The sequence below is a fragment of the Hippocampus comes genome, unplaced genomic scaffold, assembly GCF_001891065.2.
Source record: "Hippocampus comes isolate QL1 unplaced genomic scaffold, H_comes_QL1_v1.1 scaffold339, whole genome shotgun sequence".
In the NCBI taxonomy this organism is placed as follows: Eukaryota; Metazoa; Chordata; class Actinopteri; order Syngnathiformes; family Syngnathidae; genus Hippocampus; species Hippocampus comes.
In genome coordinates this window covers 834534-851582 of record NW_017806854.1, presented here as the reverse complement: position 1 = coordinate 851582, position 17049 = coordinate 834534, and the positions used below count along the sequence as shown (strand labels likewise).

The following is a 17049-nucleotide window of genomic DNA, read 5'->3' as shown; positions in this document are numbered from 1 at the left end:
TTCGAGTGAAATTTTTTATCAAAGCAGGGGGGGGGGGGGGGGGGGGCAGACATGGCACAGTCAACAACGCACACAGGAACGTCTGTTAAAGGTACAAAAAGACAAGTACGAGACAGTGAGAATCAACGCAAGGAATCAGTGAGCTTTCCTCCCTTAATTGTGCCTCCAATTTCCTTAAATACTGTTTACAGGGTGGCTTGGAATAGAGAAAGGAGGCAAAGCGAAATGGGGCATCATTTCCAGTCGGGAGGCTCATCCAAAGCGATGATTATGTGCGACAGCTGCACGCCTGTATCAGATCTCTGCGGATAATAACAGCGCTGGGGTCACGTGACCGCGTATTTGCGTTTGCACAGATGATGGAAGAAGTCGTCCGCTAACAATGGCGGACGGTTGCCACCGTCATTGTTCCTTTCGTCGCAAACCAGAACGGGGCCTTTTCCCCGCGAATTATCTCCTGCGCCCACCTGCTCCCTTCACCGTCGTGACTTTGGGTGGCTGTTGAATCTTTGCAGATGACAACGATGCTGACGCTATTCGAATAAGGTCTATTGAACCTTTTGTAACCAGCTGGTGTAAACGCTCATGAAAATGGCGTGCTTGAGCGCCAACAGGCATAATGTTCTCCTGGTGGCCAACACAAAAAGCTAATTGTGGACCTTTTACATCTGTCAGCTGTCTTTTTTTGTTAAACAGTAGCACATTTTATTTCTCTTGCCATTGCATCTTTTAAGAACCCAAGTCGGACGGAGGCATTTGGCTGAAAAGATGCCGTTGCTGCTACATTGCGCCACGCCGATTGCTCGCATACTCGGATGACAGCAGCCCGGGCTGAGGAGAAAGTGGGTCGATGCATCTCACTGTTGCAGAAATGATTCAACTTGATGGTGGTCTGCAGTCGACGGCGAACTAACAAGCGACTGGAAGGAGGAGACGAGGGGCGTAACGCAGAGAGATCGACAGCTTGAGTGTTCGGTGACTTTGGGGTCATTTCCGGGCTAAAAGGGAACAAGTTAACACGTAGGTTTGAGCGTTTATTTTCACTTTTGCTGTCACTCCAGTCCAGTTCGCATGTGAGGAAACGTATTCCGGAATATTGCCACAACTACTTACATTTACCATATTTTCCGCACTAAAAGGCACACTGGATTATGAGGCGCACCTTCAATGAATGGCCTATTTTGTAATTTTTTTGAAATATTGGACGCACTGGATTATAAGACGCAATCTACAATGCATCCACTAGATGGAGCTACGCTCCTATTCGACTTGAGGCGTTCATGACCGCCTCCGAAAAACGTAAATTAACGATTCCTTCAATGAAACTACGAAAATTAAAAATAATGCATCAAAACAGAAAATCAAGCGAGGAAATCTCAAAATAAATTCTATGGCCCCCCTACAGAATTTATTTGGGCATTTCCTTGAGCGTAGCTCCAACAGAACAATCAGATTTCAGTAAAATATAGGAGACTGGACTGTCTCAGAAGTGTTTATTTATTCCTTTGTTGTGTACTGACACAAACGAGGAAATCACAAAATAAATTTTGTAGGGGGGGGGGCTATAGAATTTATTTTGTGATTTCCTTGCTTCATTTTCTGTTTTGATGCATTATTTTCAATATTCGCAGTTTCATTGAATCCTTAATTTATGTTTGTTTTTACCCCTTTCTGCCCCGAAATGTTTTTTTTTTTTTGCAGTACCATTACATGGAACTGAAATTAGAAGGTCTCCTCATTAAACAAACAGGGAATAGGCTGCCAAGCAATTAGCAAATGTGCTACTGTTAAAAAATGCATTGTGTGCTAACAGTGACATAGCAATTAAAAACATGTTCATGTCTTCTCTGAAAGGTACAATATTCTGTTCTTCAAATAAGAGTCTGATTGGGCTTTGAAATCGACATAATTGCACCTGAACTACAATTTGAACGTTGCGCTCATTTGCATCCACTATCAATGAGACCTTACCATCTCGAGATCCAACACACGATCCTGCAAAGACAAAAGATGGCAGCCGATCAGAAAAACGCCACGGGCAAACGACCGTGAGCGGACACAAAACACAGCTGTGGTGAGCAACTTGACGGCCAGGTAATTCGCTCCAACAGTAAAAGTGGACGACGTGTGTGTGTGTGTGTGTGCGCATGTGCGAGATGACGGAGGAGAGAAGAGTAATGGGAAACGGGGGAAAGAAATGTTCAGAATTTGAAGATCTGCCAAACACACAAAGGCACATTTTCCTGACTTCTCATCGAGCTCTTGACTGATGCCCCCTTGGTAACGATGCATGTAAGCGATGCGATGATTCTTTACTGCCACTCTTAACACACACCTGCTTCTCCCCCATCTGTTTTGCATGCACTGGCGGTTTCTAACAAGGGTTCCTTTACTGTGAAACGCCCCCCACCCCCGCTTGTCTTTCTAATTTGCTTTCTACAGCCCTCTATCCTCATCCTTCATAATTAATGGCTCGACTGAATACGGGGACAGCTGAATAATTGCGCACAAGTTTTGCCAGGTGCCGTCGAGTAGTAACAGATGGATCCCAGGTATCCAACTCTTGGCGAGTGAATGTTTACGTCTGGTGGTAGTGAGCAAAAGGCCAGTGGAAGTTCGGGCTGGGGGGGGCGGGCGGAGGTCAATCCACCGCATTAAAGGTGATGGTGGATGTCGCGGCACAGTGGGATTGAGACAAGGCCGCCGGTGGCTTTCAGTCATCAAGGCCTCGTGTCCGCTGCAATTAACTACTTGTCCAGGCATGGCTGCAAGATGTGTCACGCTCAGGGATGTGCACTCAAGTGTACACTGTGCATCAGAGATGACCAAAAGGTCTGTTCTCTTTTACTCTGGACGGGTAGAGCGGATACTCACAATATGATGTTAAACCAAAAATACACATGAAAATAAAATAAAATGTTTGAGGTGATGATCATTTAAACAGGAGGAGCTGGTACACTCACTCGCCAATTTATCAAGCACACCTTCACGAGATCTTGATCGAGAGAGGAAATGATGCACACCGCAGCGGGGGGGGGGGGGGGGTTTCATTGAGGGGAAGTTGGAAGCTCTTCTTTGACTGCTCTCGGTCTCAGTATTGACCAAAGGGATGTTTCCAAGGCACTCCGCATTGAGCTTTGGGGATCTCTTGGCATACTTTGAGATGCCAGTTGCACAGCGCGCCTTATGTATGGATGAGTGGCTGTCGGCTTTTCCGTTTTGCCGTCTTTCATTCAAATCCCTTCCTGTTACGTTTGCGGTCTCATTCTCATCCACATCTCATCACTCGCAGGTGTCCATGTTTTTGTCATATTGGAATTAGAACTACTTCCTGCTTCTGTGTCTAAGAATCATGGGAAATGTAAACCTCCGAGCGTGATGCTGCGTTCAGTCTGCACACAATAAGCATTTCTGGCGGCCGCTTACCTGCAACCTCACGAATAGAAGAAAGAAACTACAACGTGAAGGAAAGAAAAATGCATGCCGACCTGCAGGCTTCTCATTTCTTCAACCTTCTTGCGATTCCCCTCCAGCAATTCTAAACGAAAAGCAGAAGCGTTTGAAAGTGTGTTAGTTTTACATAGTTTTCTTCTTCCACCACTTCTATTTTTCTTAATTTCACGGAAGTTTAATCGGTGAGTATGATGTATGCACCACATTAGTTAAAAGTCTCCAATGCACAATAATCAGTTCCGTTTCAAAAGTCTCCTTTGTACCCACCCAAGTCTTGTTTCTGCTTGCTGATAATTACAGCGGCAAATTGTTTTCCGTTGCAATCACTGAATTTTTACCTAATTTGACATTTATTTGGTCACAAATTGAATTTCCAAGTACCACGGTATTTACACATTTTGCTTGGCGTGGTGATTTGCTGGTTTTAAACACATCTTTAGTGATCCTTAAGTGCTTCCTCACGCTAGAACCGCTCCCCTGACAAATAAACAGAAAAGACTTGATGTCGCCAGCTGCTTTTCGCAACCCATTCGCGTCTGGAAATGCACCGGGAAATTTACTCGTTAACCGTGCAAAATGTTTATTTTATTCAAATATGTCGCAGCCTGGGGAAGCCACACCTCCATCTCTTCAACCATGGACGCAAATAAACTGGAACATGTCAAATACTATTTTGGACAGAAATTACTCCAACTGATCCTTGATTTAGCTCTCGTTTTATTTCTGCAAAACCAAAGAAGTCTTTGAGACGACACATAGCTGACCTTATTTAGTATCTTTTCTTCGGGTGAGAGAATGTTCTACGCAGGGGAGGACGCAAACCAAATAGAGATACATAATAAATAAGTACGGGGGGCGTGGGGGGTATTCTGCTGACTGGTGCCATTAACAGCCATTCGCCTGAGGTGAGCAATTAAGTGGCTTTAATAAAAACATCGCTCATATTAGAATTTGATGGACGAGTCTATGGTCATACTCTAGCAAAGGTTATTGGTGTTGAGCAAATGCTAATTGGAATGTCACCTTGTTGACGACCAGATGTGAAGTCATTGATACACTCCCATCAAAGAGATGGAAGCTACTTTTGTAGAAACGGCTGATTGGTTGCGGCCATACGGATGTTGTCAGCCCTGGGCGTCCGGGACGCAAGAAATAAGCTGACCCGCTGATGAAATGAATCTTTAGTCTTGATCTAGACATCGCATCATTACGAGATGAAAGGTGAGGGAAGAGTACGAAGAGATGCAGTGTGTGATATGCTGAGAAGAGCTTCTGCCGAGGTGGAAAAGAGGAAAGGAAGAGATAAGATCGGACGCAAAGGGAACACACTCTGAGGCGCTGACACAATTTAAATGGATCACGGAGTCAAACGCAAGCAATTAAATGGGGTCAAATTACTTGGCACAACTTTTAGTACACCGCTGCTCGATTCGAGAAACTATTTGTAAATCTTTTGATGTTTTATTAGGAATGAAATTCCTTAAACGTGCACTTTTTGTTCATTCTGAATTCATGAAGTCAAATAAAAATGTCCCCATTGTCCATTCTCAACATGTGATATCATCCTCCACAAAAGATGTGGACTTCTGCTCATGGTAAGTAGCTAACAAAGGAAACTGTTGACTTTGGACAAAGGTCGGCGCTCAACGGAGAGCCATTTTAGTTTTGTTTTTTTTGTTTTTTAAAGATAGGAATGAATCTCTATGGATTGCCTTAGGAGGACTGCAGCCAACAACAGTGACCTCACACTAAAGCAATAGCAGTGCTGTGATTTTGTACCTTGTTTTTCGGTGCTGATGCAGAGCAGCAGCTTTTCTTGTTCGTCCAGGCGCTGCAGAAAGGCATCTCGCTCCGTTCCCCGAGTCTGCCTGAGTGCCTTCAGCTCAGCTCTGGTGTGCTTGTGCTGCAACCTCAGGCGCTGTTCTCTTGTGTCATGCTCGCGCACCTCCTCACGCAGCAAGCGTATCTTGGACTGGTTCGTTAGAATATATATTTAAAAAAAAAAAAGAAAGAAAAAAAAATGCTTTGGATGTGGATTTTGTAGGAGTACACAGAAGTGCACATTTAGAGCGTACGTAGAACATTCTTCAGCCGATCTGAACCACTCATTTTTCTTCTTGTCCTATCACGCTGCTTCAACACAAACGTTTAGCCGGAGCCCCATCAATAAAGTTGGCAGGAGAGGAACACATCATCAAACCCACTCACGCCTTAAAGTGTGTCATCAGCTTTTGCAGATGCCAACACGAAGCAACGATCCAGAAGATATCAGTCAAGTCATCCATTGATAATAACGGAATAATATTTGTCATACTTTTAAAGATGTGGGTCACAACAATGCTGCATTTGTTTGGAAATAACTAGTTCTGGAAAGGTTTCATTTCAGTAACTGTCTCGTGTTTAGATGAGCCAAAAAAAAAATGTTTCATCCATTTTCCCTGTTATAGAGGCACCCGCCCCCTCTTGTTCCCGCTAACAGCAGTTGCACTCTTAATCTTCTGCCGTATAATTGAATTTGCTGGAAAAATCCCTCGGTTGGTTGACAGAGTCACACTGCATGTAAGCATCATACCTTTGTCTCTGCTAGCCAAAGGGAGCTGTCTTTGACTGATCCAGCTTTCCTGGTTGCCTGTTCAAACAAATGAAGGCAATCGTGAGCATTCCTGCATGCATGCTTGCCAAAAATGGGAAATCATGCAATTGGATTGGCGCCGGCATTTTGTGCATGGAAGAAACATACAGAAAGACACTAAGATTTACACACCCAAATTGGGTTATTCTTAAGTGTTATTGTTCATAGTCGATAAGTGGTCAATCAACCAGTGTATCACAATGTCCTGTGATATCACCAAGGGTGGAAGGCACTATACAGTAAACATGGCGGGTCTCGGGGTCATTTCATGCAAGTGGATGGATGGATGGCACACAACCCCCGAAAAAGAAGTTAAAATATCCCCAAGCACCTGGAAGTTGTCTTCACCATTCCTCAGCAGGCCTTGGACAGCTTCATCTAATTCGTCGCTGATGGAGGAAAGTAGGGCCACGCGTTCGGCTTCCATCTGTGCCACCTTCTCTTCCAGTTTCACAAGTTCGGTTACTGTTGCACGCCCACCTTCATCTAACCTGACCTGAGGAGGACAGGAGAACAGTGGTTATCGGCAGGGTCGACTTTACTGTCGTCGCATTTTGTGGAGGACGGGCGACAACTGCATGGATTTAACTTTTTGTCACAAAGACGTGAAGGGAAAAAATAAAATCAGAACATCCAAACACATTGAAAAACACAGACAACCTTTCGGCATTAAAGTGTCATTTGCTTCCCTCCTCCACAAACAGACCTGGTTAACCGTCTTCCTCTGGTCTGCTCTATCAATAGTTCCAGAGTCTCTTCCAGGGCACAGTCAATCAAGATGTCAGGGACACAGGAACTAACGGAACAGTGTTGCTCGGGGGACTGTGGGTCATCATTCTGTCTCTTCTTGATAAACTACCCACGCTGCATGAATAATGGTCTCTCTCTCTCTCTCTCTTTTTTTCTTTCATCCGATTTAGAGTCAATACATGGATATCCTGAAGAGATCCTCCTACTGAAGGGGCCTGTCAGAGACGAGAGCGAAGACGCCATCTGTTGTTGTAAAGCACCTCCGATTTTATGTAGCAGCCCTTTGAAATAGTGCTGATGTGCCACAAATATAACCTTTCAAACCTTCTCGGGGTTTGCATGATCACAGGACGTTGCCTTGAATACATAAGTTACGATTAAAAAAAAAAAAATCATGGCATGGCATTTTTTATTTTTTCTACATTATTCCATTTTAATCGAGACCGCACTTACTTCATCCAGTTCCAGTTTAAGTAGCTGGTATTTTTTGCAGAGGAGAGCGTGTGCATCCTCTTTTGAGTTCAGCTGTGCGGCCAGCTTATCACACTCATCCTTCATCCTGTCCAACTTGACGCGCAGCACCTCGCACAAGTTCGTCTCCGACACTGCGGCTGCCTAATGGAGAGCAGGTGTGTTTACGATCATGATATGCGCAGGGATAAAAGGACTGGATATCATCAATTTATACGTGAACCCTGGTCCATTTGAAAAATTTTCTCCGTCTGAGCTGGCAAAGCCAGAATGCCTTAAACTTGCAACCACAAAACTACCCTACCACCCTATTGTTGCTCACATGTCTAGATGTTTTTTTTTTTTTGCTTCGACGGATTTCTGCATAAAAGGGCTGCTTTGTGGAAAAAAAAATTGCATCAAGTACTAATTAGAGTGGAATTAACAACACGAACTGAGAACTTGGGATGAACCGAGTGACAGACTGAGGAAAAATAAGAGAAAAATTGAGGGAAGGAAACCGACAGAAGGGAAATGCAAAATTTAAGCTGGAGGGAGGTGACAAGGGAAGGGATTAAGAGGGAAAGGGATGATACAGTGGGGGGAACCAAGAGAGGACAAGGACAAGGAAAAACAGCTATTCAAGCTTCCCAGCCCCTCAAAGTTGACTGCAGCAAAATCGAAATAGACTCAAAACTCGAATATCGGGTGGACATGCACTGCAACCACGGTGTGGAACTTCATACAATCTCGTCCTTGTTTTCACCGAACGGAAATATGACACCATTACAACGAGCGGTGTCCGATAATGCCAATGAGGACAGCTAATGCTACATTCACCCAATATCAGGGAGGACCTTAAAAACAATGAAGGAATCATCACTCCATCTCCTTAAGCAGGGAGTCGAGGTTCACGCTGGAGGCTTCAAATCAAGAGCAATTCCACATTTACGCTTCACTGCTTTAACGAGGCTCGAAGGGTCGGGGGATTAGCGTTCGTATATTCATGCCTGGAGCCTTGAAATGATCATGATGATTTACGCAAAACATTCAAATCCCAGCTAAGATGCAGCTGCTCACCCTCAGAGGGATGTGCCTAAAGCCCCTGAAGGAAAAAAAATCGACACATGAGCCATTGATAAATATTTGCTGCGGATGGCATTCAATTTTCCGTGAGTACCGGCGTGAGGAAAATACTGTGCACCCTATGGTTTGATCACGGGTTCCACAATGAATAATTCACCTTCACGTCATTTAGATGTGACTGGATTTCATCGCGCTGCTGGCGGCAGAGTCGGAGCATGTCTTGCATTTCCTCGCGCTTCGTCCTGCCTCCTTCAACTGCGACCTTCAGGTTGTCCAGCTCCTTCCGATGAACCTCTCTCTCGAGCTGCAGCTGTTTCCGTAGCGTGTCCGGCTCATCCTCAACCGCCGCCAGCTTGGCCTGCAATTCCGCCGTGACCTTCTGAAGCTCCTTCTTGGAAGCTTCCGCCTCACTCAGGCGGTGCGCTAGCTGGGCATGAGCTGAGGTCATTTGACTCAGCGCGACCTGGAGCTCAGCCTGCTTATTCAGGTGTCTCTGACTGAGACGGGTTTGCGTGTCCGCCTGCTCGATGAGCCTCTGATTCTCTTCCCTCAGTCTTGCCAGGTTCTCCGACTGACGCCGAAGCTCCATCTGAAGGGCATCAGAGGACTCCTTGGCCTAGAATGAAAAGTACATATTAGAAATGATAAGAAAAGCGCGTGAAGTCACGCCAAAGAAATCACAGAAAAGTCGAATAAGCACCGCAAGTGCTGATTGTTCAATGCTCAAACATCTTTTGCTTGTTCTGAGAGTATTGAGGGGAAGGGACGTTCAACCCTGACCTCCCGGATTTCCTGCTCTCGAGCCAATTGGCACTGGCGGCTCTCGGAGAGCGCCACGTCCTTGCGGTGCAGCTCCTCTTCACGCTGGGCCAAACGTTGTAGGCTTTCGGCCAGCTCTCTGCGGGCAGCCTCGGCCTGCTGGCTCAGCGCCTTCAGCTGGGCGTGGGAGCCCTCCGTTTCTTTGGCTACCTGCGGAGAGGAACAGAAAGAGTGGTGGGCGAGAGTGATGGAAAAAATGAATTACAGAAGACGCTGGGGAGGCGAACGGAGAACAAAGCACAGCTCTGACAACATTTGACGAGAGCAGGAGGAAGACTGACGGGGAAACGGCAGGAGCGGGGACGTAGGCGGCAGAAAAGCGTCCGCACGTGGCAATGCGTTCGTTAAAGGACGGTTGGCGGGTCTGTGAGGGGCAGATTGCGTGCGGGCCTTTGACTGTAACTGAGGAGGACTATGCTGTAGCTCAAACTAATCATTTCATCGAGCACTTGATTATACATCCTTATTTACTAACAGGGTGGAAATGAATTCATACTTACTTCATGTCACATCAAACATTGCGGGTGGGAATCTCTCGCTCTGACTAGCTGCCGGTAACGCAGACTAAACTCTGACAGCAGTTGGACAGACGCCAAACGCGCCATCTCAAAGCACAAGCAGTCGGGTTGGGCAAGCTGCCATGAACTTTTCAGGACCCGGCTGAAGTTCTGAAGGTGTTGAGTAGCTGGTCCACAGACAAAATTAAAATTGACAGCGCTCCTTCTGAATCCAAGGTTCGACAGTTTGTCCGAAAAGGCCGAGCGGGACTTCCTCTTTGGTATCCTTCAGACGGTGTCCAACAATTTTTTAAATCATTCCTGCCAAAACAGGCAAGCGCCTCTGTCTCAATGTCCCCCGTTTCCTCCGAAACGTGGGCAAAGCTCTGCAAATGTGCGGTGAAACATCTTCACCTGTTTAGATTTGGTTCACTGGTGAACATTCAGAAGCACTTCAAATTCATTCCCAAATGCCCAAGTTAGAAACGCTCCCTTTTGTTTCAATTGAGTTGGACTTTTAATATAAAGCTACGCGCCATTATTTCATCATCTCTTATTGATGGTGTATTGAATACTTGACCGCGGTTCCCCTTTTGTGCTTGTTTCACAGGAAACTAACTGCAGTGAAAGACCATCGTGAAGAAACTACCCCAAATAAAAAAAGCATAAATAATTCAGCTTATGTCGTTTTATGCAAATGGAAGCGTTTATTCCTGTGCTCTGAAAAAAAGATGCTTGTTTGAGTATCCGACCACAGAACCAGCTAGGTTAAGGTATGAGATATCTCGTTCTTTTCCTCACCTCTTGGAAGCTTGTTTGTGAATGTTGTGGATGCTAATAATGGCAAAAACATTTTTTTCCACCTTATCTTTTTAAACAGTGAGCACTGGTACCTATTTGCTGCATAATTGTATATCGACGTCTCGGTTCAAAGTTCGATTTTTCAAGTTATCAAATTAAGTCGCTTGTGCTGAAATGTGATGAGGCTACCTTTTCAATGGCACAATCGACAGAAATTTGTACTCCAGGAATGCAGACGTGTCAAAAGCACATGAGTTGGGAATATTTACTTCACGGTGATTTTGGATCGGGCCAAGTGTGGCAAGGGGGTATTTCGCGACTGCATAGCAAGACTAAATCAAAGCATCAAAACAGAACGTGTGAATGAATCGGTGTTTGGATTCTTATGCATGTATGAGAAATTTAGAATGACAGAGTTAAATCTAGTGTGGGGAGCACACCTTCAGTTGTCACACACAGACTCGGCGAATATATAACACAGTACGTACCTCTTCCTGTCATTGAACAAATGCCTGCCCTTGACTGACCTTTGCTGCCTTGTCAGTGTGCAGCTGAATGTGGGCCCGGGCCTCCTCCAGCTCCTTCTGCAGTCGATTGCACTTTGCCCTCCATTGGCGCACGGCCTTTTGGGCCTTGGCCCTCAGTTCTTCTCTGCTCCTCGTGCTCTCCTGGAGTAACGCCTCAGTCTCGGTCCTCTCTGTCTGCCCTCGGCTCTGAAAGGAAAGGTGAGCTATATAGATTGAAAAGTTTTGGGGTTTTTTGTTTTTTTTTATTCCGTATGTGTATCCTTTTCTACCTAAAGTAAATCAGTATTTTCACCAAGCTAATCTTTGCCACTTGAGTCCAGCGTGAAATACTTAAAAGTGGAGTCAGTGAACTGAATAATCCTCTCAAAAGCACTTTATGATCCTAATCTAACAAACAAAACAAATCATCGTTCGCAGCATTAACCGATGAAACTGAGAACCACCTGCATATCCTTCAGCTGTTCAAGCATTCGGACTTGCTGTTGCTCCCGCCGTGCCAACTCTGCAGACAAGCCCTAGGTCACAGAAACGAGGGGTAAGGGACCAAAAGAACTTGCGGAGGGTTGAAGCAGTTAGTGTTAAAGCAACAAAGATTCCAAAAAAAAGAGAGAAACACCGGTCAGAGAAAGCTCAGAATTAAAATTGGATTACCTTTTGAAGGAGTCAGAAAAATAGTGCACAAATCGTTCCCGTTGGATTATTTTATATCTCCCAACAACAAGCTGGAGTCACTTTGAAGTTCTGATGTCTAAATTCTAAAGTTTGAAGTATTTAAACCAAGCACCGGTAGTGCAAGCAGTTAGTCATGGGCTGATTAGTCACAGAACAAGTTCACTGAGAATAAATCCAGTCATGGCCCTTCCATTTATTCATCTTATTTATTCTTTTTTTAATGAATCAGTTTGATGTCCATTTAGCGATGCCCCAGATGATACATCCAATTCACGGTTTAACACCTACAATACAGGAAAGCATGACATCTTTTCACTTTAAAAAAAAAAAAAAAAGTATTAACATTCCAGCATCTTTTAAATATGTGTATTGAAAGGGGGTGTTTGTGCTGTATGATTATTTTACCACTTTGCCTGAAATAATTTGTACAGAAATAGATTTTTCTTCCATGTAGTGCGGCGTAGATGCCACACAGGAAACTTGATAATTCAAAAACACAATGTCGGCATTTCGCTACTCATCAGACACCAGACCGATTGTTTTCTAAACAGACATGATGCACACACCTCCAACTGGATTCTCAGCTGGATGCGCTCGCTCTCCTTGCGGTCCACAGCATTCTTTAGCTCCTCGACCTCACTGCTGGCCGATCCCCTGCGCAGTTGAGCTCGCAGTTCCGCTAACTCTTTTTCCATGTCTGAACCATTGACACACATTCAATGCAGAGAGGACACTCGCAGGAAATAACTGGAATAAATTTAAAATACTTATCTCATGACAACAGTGGTTGTCAATAACAGTACTTTTTTTTTTTTATGTCACGGGGTTCTCCACAATTTTTAACTTTCCTCATTGGATGTATTAAATATCCATCCACCAACCTACCTTTCCACCTTCCGTTATTCATTCAATAAAGATGCATTAATGAGCTTAGCAATAAAATGAGGCAAACTGCCTAATCACACTCCTGACACCTACAATGCGTACCTTGTAATCTTCCCTCCTCCCTGCTTGTATGGTTGCCAGGGATGGGCTGACTTGGCTGTAGCCAGGCCCTCTGAAGCTCCGTTTTCTCCTTCCTGCTCCTCTGCAGCTCACCCCGCATATTCTCCACCTGCGAATCATCACGCACGCATGGCACAAAAACGCTGGGATATTCCCAGTGTTGGGGATTTGCTTCACTGGAGTTTGCGGCATGGACTCAAGGTTCTGTGTGTCCGTTCGTATTCACGCAGAGCGCAGTTCATCCAGAGAAAATAAATACAAACCTGTTGAACCAGTGACTCTCTGCTGTCCTCTGACTGATCTAGTAGTCTCTTCACTCTCTCCAGCTCCTGCTCCATCTTGGGACAGCATGGGGGGTGTTATTCGATGATGTCAGTAAAATTGAACAGCGACAAAATCTGATTTCGGCTTTAAGCTAAAGAAATCCATTCAAATGTGTACTCACCTTGAAGGACTTCTCCTTTTCTAGTAATCTGGATGTCATGCTGTCCTCTCTCTCGCTGACATCGATTTTATGTCTCTCAAAAGTCTACAAAACAAACGCACGGGATAGAAACAGGTGTTCTGCAGCAATAACAATGCAACATGACAGGCACTTTAGTATGACATCATCCACCCTCCCCATTTCTTTCGAATGAGCCAGTGGCATAATGGTGCGGGGATTCACATCCCACTCAATCGCGCCCATTGTAAGCAGGCCACGGTGATGGATTGTCAGCTGCGAGCAATAACCTCTACCCAAGCGACTCATCGACGTGATTCACATGATAGCGGGCCCATCGGTGAGGAATAAATGTGCTCTGTGATTCCCCTCTCCTCAACTTTTGTGATAAATTAGATTAGTTTCCTCTTCGTTTCCTTGTGTGTTTATTTACTCTTTTGAGGGGGAAAATTTACTTCTCCTCACCCTTGGGTGTGCTGCTTTCCCATGAGGAGACTATCCTGGCGAGGGATATAAAATGAATCGGTAGCTGCTTCCTACGCGGAAATCGGAGCTCATTCCCAGGTGAGCAGTTTTTTAAAAAAGAAAATTCTAAAGCAACACAGTGACCCCTTGTGGTCTACAGCAAAACGACAGTATGTAAAATGCAGACAACTTGACTCTCTTCTCCAGCAACTTGGTTATAAAATGTCATTTGTACATCGACATTGTTTAGGATGTGCATACACACAGATGTATTGGAAGCCTAATTTTGTTTCATTATTATCCCTCAATCAGCAGATGCATGAAGGCAAGTACAAGTCACTGAAAGGGGTCAAAGTGCAAGCTTGCCACATTGATCCTGTGGACTGAGGGTGTTCAGTGTATTTGAGGAAATAACACTGCATCACTAATCTGGTGAGCAAATTTTACTGCAGCTGTGGATACGATAATGGTAAGTTGCTGTTGTTGCTGATATTCGAAAATTTAAGTTGAGAATACAGGTAAATAATTCATTTGGGCTACTTTTGTCTTGCAGGAAGCAAGGTGATGGTCGCTTCAGGGTGCCTTGCTATCCTGAAACAACGTCACCAGTGACCACCACCTGAAAAGTTCATCAAATTCCGAGCTGAAGCAGAAACGCACACTTACAGAGTCCTGTCGCTGACTAGGGGCCATGTGGTCGGAGAGGCTCTCAATTGCTAGCCTGGTGTCAACATCAGCCCTGTCAAGAAATGACAAATACTTCCTTGTCTACTTCCTCAATTCAAAAGCTGTTCTTATGTTCACAGACAGCATAGTATATCAAATATTACCTATTTCTCCTGATGATTTCTTGCTCCAGGTCGACTGATAGTCTCTGTTGGTCACAGCGGAGATCTCTCATGGACTGGTGCAAAGTGTGGATCTGTCATTGTCAGAATAAATACTGCACTAAAAAACACAGGCGAATTCAAAAGCAGGATCTTGTCTGTCAAACAAAATAGCTGCCTTAGTTACATTCCAATTAGGGCTGGGCAATTATTCAAGATCAACATATATAGCAATGGACAGGGTATCAATGTCAGTATCGTTTATCATTTAGATCAGGGGTGTTCAAAGTCGGTCCTGAAGGGCCGTCGTCCTGCCTGTTTTCCTAGCATTAGGACGACCCTGATTATTTGAAATAAGTGTGTTGCCCCTGATTTAGATAAACAAATTAACATCCCCAAATTGTAATATACCAATACATTGCACTGCTGCTGATATTTTTTTCCCTTCAGAACATTTTGTGAATGCACGTAACAACTGGCACTTCTGTGGTCCTTACGTCCTCTCCTGAATAGCTACTATTCTTGAAGCGAACGCTTGCGGAGTGAGACCTCCTCCTCCTTCTCATCCCTGGCGTTCCTGCGTAGTCCTTTAGCGGGGAGGTCGGTTTGCCATCTGCAATTGCACACGATTGCAGGCTGTAAAATACTAATACAAGGGGTCACATTGGAATGAATGAATGAATGAATGAATGAATGAATGAATGAAGCGAGACGAGCCCAGTGGAAAACTCAGCCAAACACTTCAAGTCACAGGCTGCTTTATGACTCTGCCTGTTTCATCTACTTTAAGCATATTAAGATCCAAAACAAGAGTTTAGATGCTGAGGCTCTGGACCTGATCCAGGGCAACCATCCAGGTCACTGGAATGCAGGCTGCATGCGGAAGCGCTACTGTGAGCACCATTGACCCTGCTCAGCCTCTGCGCCTGCAGTTGACTGATGGACTCCTCCAGATTATCCCGAAGCTAGAAAACAGAAAATGGATGCTGAAACAATAAACAAGCAGGTTTGGGAGAGGACTGAGTCAAGGCTTGCAGGATCACACTTCCGGGCAGGGGTGTCAAACTCAGGTTCTGGAGGGTCGCTGTCCTGCATGTTTCCCAAGTCTCCCTGTTGTAACACACCTGATTCAAATGAACAGGTTCAGTGTCAGGCTTCCACAGAGCTTGCATCGATGATCTGAAAACATGCAGGACAGCGGTCCTCCAGGACCGGAGTTTAACACCCCTGCTTCTGGGGCTGACTTCAGCCTAATTTGGCATTTAAGTACTCGTTTAATTTCAGGAAGCAGAATATTAGATCTCAAGGGTGGGTTACAACAGAGAGTGTACTAAAATAAAAATGAGATGACGCTGGCCTTGTGCAATTCAAAAGCCATCTGTGCAATGTGTACCGTAATATAATTTCATGACACTGGGAATGGATTGAACAGGTGTTTTACCAAAGCCATGGCTTCAGCCTGGTCATTGGTATGCTCCCTGTACTGGCCCAGCATCTGGTCCACCTTGGTCAAGTTCCGATTGGTATCCTGCCAAAGAGACAAATCATTGAGCGGCCGCTCAAAGACAAGTCAAGCATTCACAACAATCATGCTACTGTGCATCCCAAAGCATCCATCCACACTCATGCCATTACGCATCAAAAATGTGAGTTGGCTCTGCCTGTTTATAATTATTTGACTAATTTTATAATAATATAAAAATAAAACTAGAAGGCATGAGTACGAGTACCTGCAAAGTGCTGCACAGTGTGCTGATCTTCTCGGAGATGTCAGCTGCACGGCCGTCACCTGCTCGCCCACTGGCTTGGCCTCTTTCCCGTACAGGTTTGCGGTGGGCTTCGAGCCCCTGCCACCTGTGTCCACGCAACCTGTCACTCGAATCTGACCCACTGGATGTGTCCATATTTTCGATTTATGGTTCGACTACACGTGGCCATGCAAATCTTTTAAGTAGCCTGAGTCTCCAAAAACGCTCAATGGCAAAATAATTGCACATTACATTCGCGACGACATTGCCAAACATTTGCTTTGATGCAACACGAATTTAACCCCTCTAAGACATTATGAGACCTGTAAAATTCAAAAATCCGTTTTTTGCCTTCCCATTCAAAGCTCTCATTGTGCTGCTGCGGGATGATTCACCGCTTGATCAACAGGTGGCAAACAGTAAATGCTAGCTAGCTAACCTAAAGCTTGCCAAACTGATACTGATGCAATAAAATAACGGCCGCAAAATGAGACAAATGTTCCGTGAAAACATATAAAATATATTCCACTATTTCGTCGCCCACGTCACACGCAAGTTTCTAGTTAAAAGAAAACAGCTGAAATTATGCATCCCCGTACTATGGCAACTTGAACTAGCCGCGTCTGAGCAGGACAACGACCAACAACAACCACAGAGAAAAGACACACTGGGAATTGTAGTCCTAAAACAATGTAAACTGAGGGAAGGTGCTTCTTGTGAACTACAATATCCACAAGGAGGCTTCTGCGCTGGTGCGGCCACGCCTTTAGAAAGGAAAATGTATTGTAATTATCAAAAGTAGTACACTGCTATGATTTCTGTGGTTGACAATAAAACAAATGTGACAGATAATAATCATAAATTATTACTATCCA

General features: G+C 44.8%; 1 protein-coding gene and 1 long non-coding RNA gene across 6 annotated transcripts in view; one reads left to right on the top strand and one right to left on the bottom strand.

The window, feature by feature from the left end:
- The window catches only part of cep128 (centrosomal protein 128), a 19241-nt gene extending 2405 nt beyond the window's left edge, over positions 1-16836 (bottom strand). Inside the window, exons 1-20 of one of the 4 annotated variants that reach the window (XM_019858031.1) lie at positions 16157-16836; positions 15868-15954; positions 15262-15391; positions 14924-15039; positions 14430-14521; positions 14266-14338; positions 13138-13221; positions 12893-13030; positions 12675-12801; positions 12254-12384; positions 11459-11530; positions 11016-11201; positions 9152-9340; positions 8529-8987; positions 7289-7450; positions 6417-6581; positions 6026-6082; positions 5233-5425; positions 3489-3538; positions 1972-1995 (exon numbers count right to left, since the gene is read on the bottom strand). In XM_019858031.1, coding sequence (XP_019713590.1) covers positions 1972-1995; positions 3489-3538; positions 5233-5425; positions 6026-6082; positions 6417-6581; positions 7289-7450; positions 8529-8987; positions 9152-9340; positions 11016-11201; positions 11459-11530; positions 12254-12384; positions 12675-12801; positions 12893-13030; positions 13138-13221; positions 14266-14338; positions 14430-14521; positions 14924-15039; positions 15262-15391; positions 15868-15954; positions 16157-16330 — 2709 coding nt within the window. In that variant the 5' untranslated portion in view covers positions 16331-16836. The remainder of the gene's footprint in view (positions 1-1971; positions 1996-3488; positions 3539-5232; positions 5426-6025; positions 6083-6416; positions 6582-7288; positions 7451-8528; positions 8988-9151; positions 9341-11015; positions 11202-11458; positions 11531-12253; positions 12385-12674; positions 12802-12892; positions 13031-13137; positions 13222-14265; positions 14339-14429; positions 14522-14923; positions 15040-15261; positions 15392-15867; positions 15955-16156) is intronic. The other 3 variants (XM_019858033.1, XM_019858032.1, XM_019858034.1) reach the window with 3 other exon arrangements.
- LOC109508159 (uncharacterized) lies at positions 11128-14239 on the top strand. Of its 2 annotated transcripts, XR_002166604.1 has the most exons (4): positions 11157-11213; positions 13390-13698; positions 13915-14031; positions 14153-14239. It is a non-coding gene; the product is annotated as an uncharacterized LOC109508159 (long non-coding RNA). The 2 variants fall into 2 exon arrangements; XR_002166603.1 differs by lacking the exon at positions 13390-13698 and having other exon boundaries at positions 11128-11213.
- Positions 16837-17049: the final 213 nt, after the last annotated feature.